The sequence below is a fragment of the Apis dorsata genome, unplaced genomic scaffold, assembly GCF_000469605.1.
Source record: "Apis dorsata unplaced genomic scaffold, Apis dorsata 1.3 scaffold_400, whole genome shotgun sequence".
In the NCBI taxonomy this organism is placed as follows: Eukaryota; Metazoa; Arthropoda; class Insecta; order Hymenoptera; family Apidae; genus Apis; species Apis dorsata.
Window position 1 is genome coordinate 274,953 of NW_006263658.1, and position 18,516 is coordinate 293,468.

General features: G+C 29.8%; 1 protein-coding gene across 1 annotated transcript in view; it reads left to right on the forward strand.

Moving 5' to 3' along the window:
* The window catches only part of LOC102675416 (octopamine receptor beta-1R-like), a 58,613-nt gene extending 40,908 nt beyond the window's left edge, over window positions 1-17,705 (forward strand). The window contains exons 4-5 of the mRNA XM_006619291.2: window positions 3,942-4,160; window positions 17,237-17,705. Coding sequence (XP_006619354.2) covers window positions 3,942-4,160; window positions 17,237-17,543 — 526 coding nt within the window. The 3' untranslated portion in view covers window positions 17,544-17,705. The remainder of the gene's footprint in view (window positions 1-3,941; window positions 4,161-17,236) is intronic.
* Window positions 17,706-18,516: the final 811 nt, after the last annotated feature.

Sequence of the window (18,516 nt, forward strand, 5' to 3'; positions counted from 1 at the left end):
GATGACAGCTTTCGAAGGACTTTTTTTTTTTTATGTATTTGTAAATCCATCTATGTTCTTCTTTTTTATTTTTTCAATAAATTTTCTATTTCTCGAGGAAAATGGAATTACATCCTCAAGGTTTATTTGAAAATTATTTCCATCGAACGAACATTACTTCGTTTATCTGATATTTATTATTTTTTAGCTTGTTGTCATAATGTGAAACAGATATCTCATAAAAAAAAAAAAAAAAAAAATAAGGAGCGAAGAAAGCTTTTATTGTGATTTGTCAGAAAGGTTTTATAGCAGAGCTTAACCTTAAATGTTGGAAGGGATTAGAAGCAGATCAGGAATTTTATGTAGTGGAAAAGGGATGAGTTGCGAATACAGCCCCTGAAAAAAATATTCGATTAAAAACCTATAGATTTTTTTACGTAAATTCGAAAAAACAATTTGAAAAAATATTTTTACAAAGAATATTCGTAAAGTATTACAAAATTTTAGAAATTAATTTAAGGTAAATTTTCAACGAATTCAATCGTATATTCACAGAAATAATGGAATAAAACAATGATAAATTTACTATTTCAATGAACGATCGAAGAAAATGGAAGAGAATGTAATTTTTCGAAACTCAATCGTTGAAAAAAACTTCATTTTAAACGCGGAAACTCGATTAATTGTCGCAACGAAGCAACCTTTAACTAAAAGAAAAATATAGGATAATATAATTAAGTAAGAAACTATTATCACGCTAAATTAATAAAAATACAAATATTTATCTTTTAAGTGATATTTTTACCTTATAATTGCAAAATCGAATTTATTGAAAGAAATTTTACCAATAAAAATAATATCTATCTTTTATGTCTATAAATTTTTTCATATTTTTATTAATTTATTTTCCATTTTTATTTGTTATTCTTCCTTGGTTCCAAAAAGTTTAATAAATAGCAGAACATGATTTAAATTCATAACCGATCAACAGATTGAAATAATAACGTAAAAAACAAAAATATATTAAATTATATTCCCTTAAATTATATTCCATTTTTTCCTTTAATTTCTTAGCTGTAATTTCTAGTCGAAAAAAATTTTAATTCTCTCTTTTTTTTTCCACGGAGAAAAATTTTCTAAAAAATATAAACGATGAGAAAAATTATTTTTCCATACTCTATATATAAAAAAAAAATCAGACAGAAAGTATCCTGCATATTACCTTTTTTTCAGCTAATCGACTTTTAATTTTCTTCCGTGAAAGACAAAATGAAAAAGAAGCGGACGAAACTTTTTATATCATCCTTATCGAAGAAAAAGAAACACTGGAGCAAAGAGCACGAGATGTTGTAACAATATCTGTCATTGTATTGGAAAATTGCTCTCAACTTCGGCAAACTTTCGATTTTCATCCGAATCATCTCTTTATTTCTCTCGGTCTTGTATCGAAGAGGCATTTCATCAAGATTTTGGGGGAAAAAGTAAGAAACTAGATAGCCGGTATCGAATTAACCAGCAATTTCTGATCCATCGATTGACATCTTTTCAACGAGTTACCAGATAACACAAACTATCTTATCTATGGTATCTTCTTCTTCGTTGTTACGAAGTTTCAAGGTTGGATTGGTTTACAACGCGTACCGACTCTTATTTTATCTCTTGGATCGGTTTACTCTCCGATCGATCAGTGAATCGAGCGTTATTCGAGATGGTTTCGAAGATACTAGAGGATTCGTTTCGATGGAAAATTGGAAAATAGAAGTGAAATTGAAGAACTGCTAATGGAAAATATTTTAATTGGTAATTTATAAGATATTCGATCGATTCGAAATGAGAGAAGATACCATGGTATTTTATTTGAGGAGAATTGAATGGAATATCGGCGATGATCGCATATTTATCTTGCCGAACAACTTGATATATTTTAAATCTTTCAATTAGAAGCAATAATAATAGATTGGTTTTATCCAACAACGTATTAAAAAATTTTTGAACGATCGTTACAAGCGTGAAAATGGGATTCGCCATTGTCTCGAAGAAAATCTGCAGACAGAAAAAGCTCTTTATCGATTTCAGTTGCGATTTGCACGTGCCTTTGGCCACTGCACGTTCCAGGATTTATTCGGAAAGCGAAATGAGATCCGTTTCCAAGGCATAGTCACTTCTTTGCTAGTCAAAGGAAAAATTAAATCTGCGGCCGATCTCTTCCCAACGTCTACGCTTTTCAATTCCACTTCAAAGGAACGTGGACTGGAGGGATCCGACCAGATAGGTCAACTTTTATTGTACAAAGACTGTTTAATCGTGTCCAACTGATTTGATCCGTTTCTCGGGGATTTGTAGGAAAATACATTCGTTTGTTCATCGAATATTCGTTTTCTAAAAAATTTAAATGGAATTGTTAATAAAATTTGAATGGAATTATAAAATTATTTATTTTTCATTTAAATATGAAAATTTTTAGATATTTTATTTTTAAGAGAAAGTGACATACACACAGTTGTATTCAATTAATAACCAACCAATGTATGGCCAATCATCAGAAAATCAATGATCCGTCAATAGTTGATAAGTGATCGATCGATAGATAATCAATCAGCCATCTGTCAATCGTCATTTACCAGTCAGTTAATAATCTGTCAATATTCAACCAATAGTCAACCAATAGTCAGTTAATATACACTTATTAATCAATCAGTAGTCAAACGATCAAACGATGAACAGTAAGCAATCAATAGTCAATGATTGATCAATGGTTTAAATCACTATATAAAGTTAGACTATTTATATTATTAAATAATAACTGTTTGATCATTGATAGTTGTTGTCCACTTCAAATAATCATAATCATTTAAGAAATAATTAATAGTGTGAACTAATGTAGATTTCCAATAATTTATACATATATATTCTACTAATAATTATTTCAATAATTCTCTAAACTCTTCTTTTGAAAGTTTCTTTTTCATTCGTATTTCGCAAAGATAATTTATTTTCGTTCTTTGTTTATAAATATACAAATATAAGAGGAATTAATTTAGATGGAAAAATATTTGGAAAATTATTAATATGCGCTTAGTGTGAAATTAAACCCAAGCACTTTTAGCAGGATGAAAGAGGATTTAACCTAATACCGTTTAACATCGAGGACATAATCTTTTGGTTAAATATAATTCAATTTAAAATGGAAATTTTCATTCAATTTACTAGTTAAATCGAAGATTTTGTTTTCAAATTTTGAAATTAAAACAAAGCTATTACGTATTCAATTTTCGTCGAACATTTTATATATAATAATTTTAAATGCTGCGTTATGAAATTAAAGGAGGAAGTAGACGATGATGCGATCGATGATGCGATCGACAAACGATGGCGATGAGAAAAAGAACGATGGGGTGAGCGAACAAAGCGTTTCAGTGACAATGGACCGTCTATGGTCAGACGCGCTTTGCATCTTCTATAATAGTTCTCTATTCTTCTCGAGAACTCCAGATACGTATGCATTATTTGGAAAATAGCCTAGCAAATGTTGCTCGGTTTAATGATACCTTAAAAAGACATTGGAACGTTTAGCAATTCTGAGGATATTTTATTTTTTTATCTTAATAGATTTTTCAACATATGAAATACTTTTTTCTATATTTTTCTCTCTTAATTTATATAATAATTAATTAATTATCTTAATTTATATTATAATTATTATCAATAATCGAGCGATATGGTATCATTTCGCGATCGCTGAATTATTTTTATCAAAATCTTGGCAAATTATATAATTATCTCAATGAGAAACAATACTTTTCCTCGAGATGAATCAAGATACGATAAACGTGTTTAAAACATATTTTACGTAAATTTAATTACACCCAAAAGCAAAAAACGCAATATAAAATATCCTTTTAATTTATTTTCGATACTTTTCAACGAATCAAAGACGTAAAACAGGGGACGTTTTGTTTCAGGAGTAAAGTAGCAGCCGCTCTTTTGAACAAGCATCTGCAAATCAATGGCATTTCCGCCGGTTTGGCCACACTTCCGACGGTGGATCAATCGCCGGATCCGCAACCAGAGGAGCCACAGATCACGAGCAGCAGCAAAATGAGAAGAGAACGAAAAGCTGCGAGAACGTTAGGAATTATTATGTCAGCGTTTCTAGCATGTTGGCTACCTTTTTTCCTATGGTAAATTTTCCAATTTTTATTTCTTTGAAATGTTTTTAATTTTTCACCCATTGTAAATTTTTTTTCGATTTTTCTTTAAAATACGTTCCACTGTGTGTTATATATCTATTGTGGTAAATACATAGATTTGATATGGATTTGATAAAATATAATGTTAAAAAAAAAATTATGAAATTATTTGAAAAATTGATAATATTAAATTTCATATGTAAAAAATATTATATCGTTGAATTAGATATCATTTGTTGAAGTATAGGGTACAATTAATAAAATCGAATCAAAATTGCACGTTCGAGCTTTTACTGAAATTTAATCATCATCCTTTCACCTTTTTGTATTTGTTGATTACTTTATGATATCAATTTTAAGAAGTTATAAATTCACGATTGTTCGTATTTTATTGAAAAAATATCTGTTTCGACGTATTTCTTTTGTTTCTCTGGTTAGTAAAATTAGAATTTTTTTTCAAAAAAGAATTTTAAATAAACTCCCTATTTATATTTTTTACATCTTTTAGATTTGTATATTTAAAGCTATGAAATATCATTGAAATATTCTAAAGTATCATTTAAATATAAAGTATTTTTAAAAATTTTATAAACTAATTATTTCTCCAATAATAAGAAAGATGCAAGTTAAAAATTGCAATTTTTTTTAAATACTTCTTAAATACTGAAAAAAATCGATTCTCTACTCGCGTTTTTCTTATTATTTTTGATCTAGTTAAGTTCTCGTTTTAACGAGATCTAAGGAACACAATCCAAGTTAAATCGACTTCGTGGTAATTAGGAAAACTCATTTGAATATATTAAAATGTTGGAAGGGAGCGTTTCACGTGGCCTAAAATCGGTTCGAAACTAGTTCCATCAAATTAATGCAATCGCGATTACAACCACTGATATTCCCCCGTTTACTTTTCTCCCTTCTTTCGAATTTCTTTCCATGGAAAAGAAAAAGAAAAAGGAAGAGAAATTTATAACGAGGAAAATCGAGTCGGTAATTCCAGCGTTAAAAAAAATATCAAAGATAAAATTGGATCAAATAGGTACGTATTGATTGATATACGATTATTAATTAAAATGCCGCAATTTATCGCGGTAATGATTATTGAATATTTTCGCAATAAATAGAAAAATGTTCTTTTCGCATCGTTTAGATTAATATTGGACATTTTATTTAATTGAAATCGTTCCAACAAATATACGAGAAGTTGTTTCACAATATGGAAATAAACGGCTCGTTAAATCGTTAAAAACGAGCATGTATCACCACCGCCGTCTTTCAACGAAATATTTTTTAAACGTTAATGAACTTTGATGATCTCATTCGTTTATAGAATTTTATTCATAAACCGCGAATACGATAGAATATGAAACGTTTAACGTGTAAAATTCAGTTTGAATTTATTTAATTTCACGATAATGCGATTCTCGTAAATGAATATTATTAAAGTAATATCAATCGTACAAAATTAATTTTTGCTTAATATAAATGAAATATTGGAAATATGCGACAAGAAGTTTTTCAGATGAAATGAAATTCTACGCGAGATAAATAATTTAATATTATTGCTGCTGCAATTAAATAAAAATGTATCAATGATACGTTATAATATCGAATTAATATAATTATTACAGTAACGAGTTTGGAAAATTTGTAACGAAATCTTCGAGAAAAATTAAATATGGATATAATTATTATATTTGGAAGAAAAAATTCAAAGATAATTTTTACAAAACGTGCATTTTATCAAAATGATACTCGCATTATCCGTTTTTTGATTACTTTTCGCTATTTATAACTTTTACGACAATAAAGTTCTTCAAATAGCTTTCACAAACCTGTATACGATTTCTTACTATTAAAAAAGTTTTCTAGAGATCAGAGCAAATAATGGTTGGACAATACTGTGTTCGGAGAATGGATTGAATAAGATCGAAACTAATTTCAACTAATGTCGAATTATTTTGTCCATACCATATATATGCTATATATTTAACATTTTTATTTAAAATTTTCAAAGATTATCAAAGAAAATATTTTAATCAATCAAAATTGATTTACCTCGATAAAAACTTGTACTAATACTAACTTTTCTTCACGTTTCCAGAATTTTCAAAATTTCTCCTAAATCTTATCTTCCATTTCCTACCTTTCCTTCTCAGCCGTATTATTACTCCTCTTTCGAATCAGAGATAATTGATATTCATCGCCAACGATTCACGACGATTAAATTTCCGCCAACCAATTCCTCGTGAAAAAAAAGAAAGCAATCATCAGAACTCCACACGATCGTCCACATCCTTTCCTTCTAAATATCTATTCTCGAAGACCACGTTCTTCTCCACCCATCCCTAAAATTTCCACTCGAACGCCCTAAAGGCCACTTTTAAAAATAGTCGAGGGTAAAAAGTAGGTTCTACTGGTTCACTGGAATTTCGATGGGCCAGCCCTCGATGTGCTCGAGTGCTTTCGATATTGCGGTGCATCCCAAAATTCCTAAGGGCTTAGTAACGTGACCGCCGAGCGGAGGGGTTGGATAGGGGATGCCAGGGCCCGATCGATAACGTCTCGAGGGTGAAAGAAGCCGATGTACAAGCTCCGCGATCTCGAGTCATTTGCACAGGATATACTTGTCCAATTTCTTCGTCACGTTGTAATTACATTTGGAAATTGTGCTTCGTCTCTTCTTCGCATAATTAACCGTGATTTATTACTCACATTGATGTGAGATTATCCTTGATTAAGAAATAAAATATAACATATAATAAAATTTTATAAAATATTTTATAAAGTCTCCAGATTGTAAAAAGAAAATTTTAATGAAATGTAATTATAATAGATTGTATCAGAAATCAATGGAAAAGATTGTTCAGTGGCGATTTTCCGATATAATTTCGAAACAATTTCTCCTTTCACGAAAATTTCGATTTTGTTAACGAGTTATTAACAAAAAATATGCAATTACATAGTACGAGTAGCGTTGGGTATGTGTTGTTGGCGAGTCGCCAACTTTGAACAAACAAGTCAAAATAATCAAAACTATAATAATTTATTTACTATTTATGAAATAAGAAAGAATTTAATACAACTTTTGTCCAACAATTATTGAGCACGCGTTCATTTCGACATATATTATTTTAATTTTGTTCGAGTCCGGTGATTCACCGATGGCACGTACCCAATGCTATCGTTATATATGCGACGACTCGATGCGCCTTGCGATGATTTCAGACCAATGTTTTTAATAATTAATAATCCATCGATGAAAAATGAAAAATTTTCCCAAGAAAGAAATTGCTTGAAATTGCGTGTCAGGAATCAGCAATTAATCTTTATCGATTGACTTCCGAAACATCTCATGACCAAATTTTCGTTGGATCAGTTGCAAGATTTCTTCCCAAGATCTATCAAGATATGGAAAAGAGAATGTTCTACTTGTGATCTTCTATTCACGATGTTGAACAGTTTCCAATATTATAAATATCCACTTCCTTTGACGTTTTACGTCTAGTATTCGTGAATGAAAAATTGGCTGGTTGGATGTCACAGAGATGCTTTCCGATATATCTCACATCTCTACGCGTATCTTCATTTTTGATGTTTCTCAATCTTAGGAATCGAAGTTTTTCGAGACGAGTTTCTTTTTATTCGCAACGAATGCGATATCAGAATAAAACGTACCAGATGAAAGAAGAAAAAAAAAAAAGTTTAACTCACTTTTCAAAACACAGGATAAATAATCTTATTTTTAATAGAATTCAATTCGACTCTCGTCAATAATACCGGAAAAATTGTAAAAATTATTTTTAAATGTATTTCTTAACTATATCGTTATTATTCGCCTCGCAAAGATTCAAATCTAAACTTCACAAACGATTACGGTTTAAAATAAATCGTATAAATCATCGTCAAAATTTTCTTACGATTTAAATTATTCGATATCGGCAATAATCACGCGTTTTCTCTCGGTCCAAGAAGCGTCCTGTCAACTGTCGTGCATACGTTACGAATAATTCCTGCATCACGCATACCGTCCACGTCTGGCTACAATTTAGCATCGTTGCATTGGCGGAAATGTGTCCCAGCGATTCTGACAAATGTATTCTGGCCTGTTATCACTGGGATAGAAGCGCATCGCGGCGCATACCAACTACCAGATCTGGCCATCCCCTTTGTTTATCGAATTTTCATTTGAAAACGCCATTGTTACGCGTGTTTCCGTTCCAGACTCTCGAAGAGAGAAAAAGAGGAAAAGATCACTTCTGAAACGAGACGTTGAATAGAAATGAATAACTCCATGTCTCGATGAAACGATTGTTTAAAATTTGACTCGTTGTTACACAGATTTTAATGGTTATTGGATACGATCTAGCGCTGCAGAGGATATGTTTTTATCGTGTCGTTTCACGTAGCTTGATACGCGTAACTGGAACAAATTGTAGTCGTTTTCTGATTGGAAAACTATTAAAGGGAAAATTATTGGAAGGAAAGGAGAATCGGTCCGAAAGGGATCGATATCTCTTTAATTATTTCTGGTTTTACATCGTGTTCTCGTTTCGAAAATGTATTTCCGGATTTTTATAAAGTTTTTGATAAAACTTATTTATTTTCTCATAATAAATATGTAACATTAACGAATGAAACGACTGGGTAAACAAGAAATATCGATAAAGTTAAAAAAGGAACTTTATTCGTTCCTCTAAGAAAATATATTCTTTGGTTTATAGCACGAGGTTTATAAAAAGGTGTTTGAATAGTAGAGAGTTTAGATAATCCGGATTATAACTAAAATATCCGTTTCATTTAGTTTTTTTCATTTTTAAAATTTTTCAATCTCCTAATCATCAAGTCAATCAAAATATTAACTTACGATTTTTAACTTTGTTAAAAATTAATCCTTAATCCTTTCAATAAAACTTTATTCGATCTATTTAAGAAAAAATTAATAAAATAATATAATACGTCATATTAAAAAGAAAAATCTGTTAAAATAATAATTCTCTTCAACGGTAGATAAATTTCTCCAAATAATAAATTTTCTATTTTATTTCTTAAAAATTTATCGTGATAATGTTAAATTCGTCGAATAATTCCTCCAGGTTCGTTCGATCGTTAATAAAATCTGGTTGTTCAGAAATCTAATATAACATGAATGAAAGAAAATAGAAAAAAAAATCTAATAATACGCGGTGTAATGTAAAAAATAAAAGACGATAAATGATATTACACATCCCGTCATTTTAGCGCGAAAATATTCAGCGTTTCGGAAAATTGCATGCGCATTAACGCGGCCATTCGAATATAACCGCGATGTGCCGCACGAGAAGGCTAATGTAGAAAGTTCATTTTGTATGCATGGAATTAACCGTGCTGCGTGCTTCGAATTTGCGAGATTTTGTCATGAACAACGAAAATTTCCACCCACACCGGGTAATGGCTATTGCGCTCTACGATTTCCAATAGTTTCACCAGCTTTTTGTGTCGAGAATCTTGTCCAGATATTTTCGCGTATCGATCTCGAATCGAAGTCGAATTTCGCGCAACGTGAACGACGGATTCGTAATGGATCTTAGATTCTAACGGCTCCCAACGGATCCAACCAAGTTAATCTTGTCGATAACCACTTACGAGATAGCTCGTAAGAGCGTACTAGGATGTTCAAGCAAGATGATATACATCTAATAGTTTAATTTTTATGATAAAGACAATTTTTTCCCTATAATTTTATTTTTATACGAAGAAATATTTTATACGAAGATTGGAAAATTTTGATACGTAATTGGAAATAGAATTCGTTTAAGAATAATGTATACTTTTAATTATTTATTATATTTTTGTTAAAAATATTTCATACTATGAAAAATCTGTTAAAAATTCAATGTAAGATATCAAGATCGTCTTATACATCGAACCAATATTATCAGTAATATAAATTAGTATAGTAGTGCATTACTATTACTTGCATAACAATAACGAATTATTAAGAAATTTTTATAAATTTTGAATAATTACAGACTTATACATAACCTCTTGTCGCTCAACGATCCATTAGATCATTCTAAATCATTCCACCAATCTCTAAATTGATATTACATTTTACGAGATAAAATATAAAGAAATAGTTGGAAAAATATTTTTCCTAAATTTTTCCCATAAACTGATTATCGAAGAGACGATATTATCCTATCATCGGTATTTTAATCGTTTCCTGCAAGTTTCACGCATTCTGTCGATAAAGGGAAATGGGGAACCTCCGTGATTTCCTGACCCATGGAACGATTTCGTGAATCGTGATTTCCACTGCAAACATTCATTTCCCCAATGTTTTCAGCTGTCTCATCGAATTGGCGGAAGTTATCGCGTTCGTTTCTTCCCTACTTCCCTTTGGCTATGTTACTCACGATTCCAACTTGTATACCCTTGCGAGATGTTTTTCCTCGTGCAAAGTTTGTTTCGGAGTTTCTTACTACTTCGAGTAAGAAGGAACCGTAGTACTTCTTGTTTCATGGAAACGAATGAAATGTCTCGAGATGGTCCCTATGCTTTTTCGTAACCTGTCTTCGAGCAAAAACTCCTAAATATGGAATGGGATTCACGGATTTAATTTCCTCCATTTTGTAAAGGAAATCGACCGAAAAACTTTATTTTATATCGATTAATTTTTGCCCAGTTTTTATATAAAAAAATTTAAATGAATTATTGAATCTATATATATAAATTGAATTACAAAAATGTGTATATATAAATACACATTTGTAATTAAAAATATTTTTGAAAAAATACAGTTTATTAATTTCAGAAAGAAGAGTATAAATTTTTTTGTTATAAATAATTATAATACAAAGATATAGAAATAAGAATGAATACTTTAATTTGAAAAGAAAATATAATTTAAAAACATTATATCTTCTTTTTATTTTCATTTTCGAATCAATTTGTATAATTGTATATTTTTCATAAAATCCCATCATTTGTTCGATATCTAATGTCGTGTCGTTGTAATGATGCATCACATAAATTAACCTTTTTACTCTAATTTTCGCAAATTATTGCTATCATTTCATGCAAATGAATCAAATAAATCTTTCACTCGACGAAATCCAATTAATCCAAATATAATCGCTATCATCGTTTGATGCATTAAATAATTATAATATCGAAGGATTTATACTAAATACAACGCTTACCAAACTTAAATCAAAGATTGAAGGCTTTGATGGTTCGAAGATACGAGACATAAGGCTAAGCGGTAATCCTCGAGAAAGTTTTGCAATTAAATTCAAGATATAAGCAACATTGATGAAATTGCGTGTTTGATGAAACATTAGAAGAATCTTTAATTCTCAAAAAAAATTCTTCGTTACTTCGATTATTACGTTTCTAATCTAAAGAAATATAAAAAAATGTGAAATAAGTCTTTTTTATCTTTGGAATAGTAAATATTTTTCATCTTGCTTCAATGCAAGTGCTATTTTTTTATAATTCTTAAAAATATTGTTCTTTAAGAATTATTTAACAAATACTTCTTTTCTTCATTCTAGATAGTAATCTAGAGATATTCAAGATACGTTAAATAATTTTTGATCAAAAATTTAACTTGATCGACCTCGACTCTCAAATCGATTGACATTATCTAGATGAATTTTCGTTTAAATTAAATTCATTGAAATTACCATCATACCTTCGAACAAAAGTTAAAAATCGTACCGTTTTTCTTTTAAAAAAATTATTTTAAAAAGTCAAATTGAAGTTTATCGAGCAGAAATTAAACCTAACCCTCGTTTCATCATCAAAGGAAAAACGAACAACCCGAACGACTCTTAAAATAATGTAGATTCCAGACATCCGACTTGGTTGTGTTGATTCCTCGACACTTTCAGAGGTAAAAAAGAGGGGATGGAAAGGGGGTGAAAAGGGCGAGGAAAAAGGGGAGGGAACGGACGAGTTAATAAAGCGAAATGTACACGGTCTGACACTTGGGTGAGAGTGGGAAATCGCGGCATTTTTCTGTCGACCCCGTTCCACGCCATAGTTCTTTCAACCCTTCTCTTATCTTTCTTCTTCTTTCTTTTACCTCACCTCCTTTTCGCGACCATCAGCTCCACCAAATAATTCTGCCCCGCGCGCCTTTTGTTTCTCAAATTCAACGAGCCACGCGAATTTCTCAACTGTGGAAAGTTTGATGTTTTCACCGGATTTTTCTCATTTCGCCATCTTCTTTTTTTGATCTTTAACGTTCTATGGTTGCTGAGAACCTGTGTATTTTGATATCTCGATATCTCGACTCAAAGACCAACAATTTCCCGATTTATTTGAGAAGAATTTTTCAAATATTTGATTACTATTAAGTTGAACTTTAGTGATTTATGTTTTTTAAAAGATAGGGATGTTGATTGTTTAAACTATTAAATTATTTATTTGAATATCTTGGAAATCGAGGATTCTGAAAAAAAAATTCAGACGAGAATTAAATGGTTTTGAAAGTATATAGTTTCAATTATTTTTTGAGTGAAAGTATAAAGGACGATGAAGATCGATATTTCTTTTCTGAAGGAAATTTAATTATATTTTTTTAATCATCCGAATCTTGACTAAACTTTTTAAAAAAGGAATTTAATTTTTTAAATTGTTATTTAAATCGAATATCTAATATATTCTATCAATATCAATAAGATTACAGCGATCTTTAATATTAATAATAAAGTATAAATTAGAATTATTTTATATTTTTCACTCAGTAACAATTCTATTCTATTTTTTCAATAAATAAAATATTTATTACGAGGTAACGGAATAATAACTTGATAGAAACTTAATAGAAGAGATTGTTTTATGATCTATTTTTTAAAGGAGATAATTTTTTAGCTATTCGTAAAAAGGATAATATTTCTAAAGGGATTCATCTGGTGAATCTTGCCATTTTCTCTCTTAGATCATATTTCACTACCCATGAAATGCTTGAATACCTAGATTTATAGTCTCGATAGTTTTAGAAAAGCCCAGGCAACAGAGCTGGATACTTTATTATCCTGTTGATTTCTCTCTCCAGGAAATCTATCGAGATTTTCAAAGATAATGACATAAAAAAATCGAGAATAGATAAATAAATTTTATTTTCAACTATCATTATCAATTATTTTTTATTTTATTTTTCATTCATTGATTCATCTCATATCCTATCAAACATAAATCATCTTTCATCTAAAGAAATTTTGAAGATTATAGTTTTTACAACCACTAAATTTTCCTTTTAAATTATATTCTACCTAAAAAAAAAATGTAGCTGTTATTTCAAGCAATTATTAAACAGCTCTTAATAGACACCTAGAATATTAATAAAAAAAAAATTATTCAACGATAACATTATAATTTCATGAAAAATATCGAACAGAGGTGATTGGAAATACGGATTGTTAGTCGAAAAGCAGACTGTTCGCGAAAGAATCGATAGAAAGGGGGATGAAAACTCGACGATTTCGAGGGATTGAAAAAGTTCTTGAAAGCACTCTCGTGGAACCTCATTGGGTGTCACGAAGAAGAAGAAGCTCGTTTAATGAGCAAACCTTTTTTTCTTCACTGACCGAAAGAAAACGAGAGGCATAAAAGCCATCCTTTTCGTGAATACGCATTGAAATTTACCTGGAAGAATCTCACTTTTATTGAAACGACTGGTATCGATCACAAAATTGAAAACTTTTCGTTCGAGAGAAACAGAAGTTATATCGAAAGTACGAGAGCATCAGAATTTTTCTTATCCTCTTTCTTTAAGAAGACATAAAATCTTTAATTGCAAATTTTAAACTTGGAAAGTTTTCGATTTTATAAGTGAAACTTTTAAAATTCAATTAGGTTGACGAGTGAAAGAAAGAAGATTCGTGTACATATATATATTATATATAATACATATATAGTTAGAAAGTTTTTCAACTATTAAAAAATAGTTTAAAATTCCATTTCCTTTTCGAGACCAAGTAATCATGCATATTTTATTATCTTTGCACTCATTGTATATATCGATCATCGATCATTATTCGTATGGATCATCTTAACTATAATTCGAGTTAATATTAGATACGAAGGTCAATTCTTATTTCAAGACCTTTCTTCCTATCCAACTTGTATTTATGGTCGTTTATTGCATGTTAACGTTTCAATCGTCTGGAAACTTTCTCTGCTACACTATTTTTATTAGCTTTTTCTCTTTCATTATGACATAACCTATGACGTAATATTTAAAAGAGGAATATCATGTATTATGCACTCGTCAACACAACTGTTACCATTTACTCATTCTTTCATTTCATTTTCTATATCACGGATTAATTAATGCGTTTTACAAGTATTTTTTAAATAACAAATATCTCAAAACATAATTTTTATTATCATTTATGATGTTAGTAAACAAATGAAAAATAATGATTTCAAAATTAATGAAAAAAAAGTATTAAATTCATACGAATTTTCATTAAAAATACAAAAGGGAATAAACATGAAAAAAGTTTTCGTCGCTTCAAGAAATTAAGAAAGAAAAGAAGGAAAAAAATAGTATCGATATAAATTTACATCATTGGCTACGTGTGACTCAATTATGGATGAAACCTAGTCTGCGTATTCATAAATTTTAACTTTGTGAGTTAATTAAACTTCCTACCATGTTTCTGCAGATATACTCGTATGACACGTAAAAAAAAAAAAAAAAAAAAAAAAAAAGAAAAAAAAAAAAGAAAAAAAAAAAAGAAAAAAAAAAAAGAAAAAAAATAAAGAAAAATAAAAAAAAAGGAAAAAAGAGACTAGCGTCAATTGAAGAGGAAAACTTTAACAAACAAAAGATCTCAAGTTTACATGACTACAATTCACTCGACACTGATTACAATTCACTCCCTGTCTCTCGACTTTGAAAGAAAATCGAAACAATAAAATCACAAAGACAAATGAAACAATTGTAATCTGCAAAGGATTGTTTTGATTTTTTTTTCTGAGTTGCTGATTTGTAAAAATGAAAAAACTATTGTATATTTCACCACATTTTGATTTTTTCTCCCTTTTTTTATACTTGCAAAAGAATTCACGATGAAGACGAAAGATATTAGTTTTTTTAATTAATATCTATCGTGAATTTTTTATAATAATAATTGTTGATGATGTTTATTATGAATCTTGTTATAATCTATCATGGGCTTTTGATTTAGTATCTATTATGTAATTTAGATAATTATCTCGTAATTAGTGTTTGTTATTACAAACTAACTAATTACATTAAATAAATAATTATACTGGTTACTGTATATTATATTAACAGAAAATTTATATTTAAATATTAAACTATTTGAAAAGTTCTTTTCATTCTTTTACAGATAATATTATGTAAATAACGCAACTATTTTATTTCTCATTAAATTCCCTTTCTGGAGTAATTAGCAGTTATTCAATTCGTTAATTGCATTTCCACCGACAACCTCATAATAAAGTTATAAATCATTCCTTCGCGTACTTTTCATTTAAACACTATTCTATTGACTACTAATAATTCTAAAATCAATAGCATCGAATAATTAAATATGTATTTAATATATAAATAATTCTATTTTTGCTTCGTTTTAATATAACGTACACATATATGTCTCTTTATCATTCTCTTTAACATTTGAAATACTATATTGATTATTGTAAGATTTGTAGCTGATAACAATTGACCTATTCCACTTGTTTGACCACAATCGATCTCTATTATTCTACTACCTAATTATTATCGATTTATACTTATATTTAGAATCGAACTATAAGTGACTTTTGTATAATCAATGTTTATTCATAATCGATCTATTCTGTTCGATATTCCGATACTTCTAACGATAAATAACGTTTTATTTGTATAAATTACGAAAATTTTATTTACTTGTCCGATTACAGATGTTTTAATCTAATTAACTAACCTATTTATTTTACTCCGACCGTTAAAGTTGTCCACTACTTGCTTATTAATTTACATCAATTATCTAACTATAAATGATCTATACATTACAAGTATATTAATATAATTGATATATTCCACTTATTAGATAGAAGATTGGAAAAATTCTGTTTATATTTTTTTATCATTATTCGTTTTATCGTATTTTCAACAACAATTCAACAAGAAAAACATAGTAAAAATATTTCATCGACTTTTTGAAATTTATAAAACGAAAAATAGAAAAGCCATTTGGAGAAGATTTCGCGGCAGGAATATCAAAAGGCGATCATCGATAGCGGAAAAGGCCAATAAATCTATTCCAATCGTAACAATCGTAAATGGAAACAATTTCCAAGTTAACTTGTGGGTTAAGTACGGTCGATGCTATTCCACTTCGAATGTTGTGCACCTTCATGAATGGAGATTAATAGGGAACCAACTAGTTCCAAGTAGTTCCACCTATGTACTTTGATTCCAAGTTACTTAGTATTTCACTCTGATGGCTGCTGCTATCGATTTTAAACCGATATGCTGCCGGTTTCAAAGGTTTTGCTATTCAAGCAAATTGTGCTGTTGAGAATTTGCCGGGGATTCGCCAGAATCTCTTGAATTGTTTGTGTTTCTTCGGAGAAATGTAGAGAATGGGGACTATCTAGAGAAAATGAATCGTGTTTTGTATATATAAGAAAGTGGCAATGAGGTAATGGAGTACGCGGAATCGTTTCGCAAAAACGAGTGGATGGATGGAAGAGAGATTGAATTTGCTTTCGAGAAGCGAACATTGTAAATTGATATATTATCGAATGATTTCAAATATCTAACGTTAGATTATTTTGAAAATTTTCATTTTATTTCGTATATATTTCTCGAATATCATTTCAAAGAATACACTTTGTAATTATAATATTTCAAATAGACACTTTTTATATCAATTTCAAATAAAATTTGTCCAAATCTAATCCTCACATATGTACAATTTCAAAGAGAAGCAGCAATGAAATTACGCTTCTCTCTTATCCGTAAAAATTGCATTTATTCAAAAAACATTTGTTTTTCCATCCATCTTATCGTCCAATTACCTTCTTATTCTCATCGATCTGTATCTGTTCTCTTTCAACAGGTATATCATCACGTCTCTGTGCGACAGCTGCGAGAGCAGCGACTCAGTGGTGGCGGTGGTATTCTGGGTAGGGTACTTCAACAGCGCGCTAAATCCACTCATCTACGCCTACTTCAATCGTGACTTCCGGGTCGCGTTCAGAAAGACGTTGAAGAGCTGTTGCGTTGCCCTACGTCCGGTTCGCGACCTACGCCAAGCTCATAGGAAGCAGGATCTCGTGCACAGTAACGCGTCCTCGGAATTACACGTGAATAATCAACTGAGAGCCAGCGAGATGACGAACGTGCACATCGAGGCGTGCATCTGAGTTTTCAGCCAAGGACACACTCGAACTTTCGAAATGAAGAGGAAGAAAAAGAAGAGAAAGGATCTAATCTTCGTTAAATTTAAGACGATCGTTCGATCGACGACTGTTGCAAATTTTTGATTCGTGTACAATTAGAGATTTTACGAATTGACATCTCCAATCGGCAATAAACGGCCAATGACAGTTATGTAACCAGTGTTAACTAATTAATGGTCAGAGATCACGAAGATTGTTTCGCTTGCCAATTAAAAAGTGGGACAGTGCGGAAGACATTTTCGATCGCCAATTAAAGAAAGGAGTCGATCAATGTTTTGAACCGTGATTCGAATTCGTTGTTCTATCGGTAAAAAGTGTCTGTTGGCTTTTTAGCTTAAAACAGTTTCAGTGTTGAATAGCGAACTTGTCGAGATATCTATGTTGCGAGCCAATTTATAGGAGAAAAAAGAACGATTTGATACTTTGGACACCTTGTTCAATTGATGATTCGAAAGACTGTTAAATTTTTTATATTATTTCGTTTCATTTTTTTTTACCAAGACGAATTATATTAATAATTACCTATGATGTACTTATAAAAGGATTTAATTTATGAAAGGATGAGTAGGTATATTTACACAATTTTTCACCATAGTAATTTCTTTTAAATGTTATTGTAAATAAAATACTTTTGATTGATAAATAATAAGAATGAATCGTTTCTTTCAATAAGAAAACTTTGAAACTTTTAAAATTTTCGAGTAACTTGTACATAATATTTATGATTAAAGAAATTTATATTTTTTCTGCGAAGAAATTATTAAAAGATTTAATCAAATGTAGAAATTGAATATTTATATATATATATTCGATTTTTGAAAGAATAAAAAAAATATCTATTTTTATGTACGGATAAATTTAATGCAAAAATTTAAGAGCCAAATGAACTATATCGAAAAATAAAATATAAAAATATATGCTTACTCATCCTTTGATC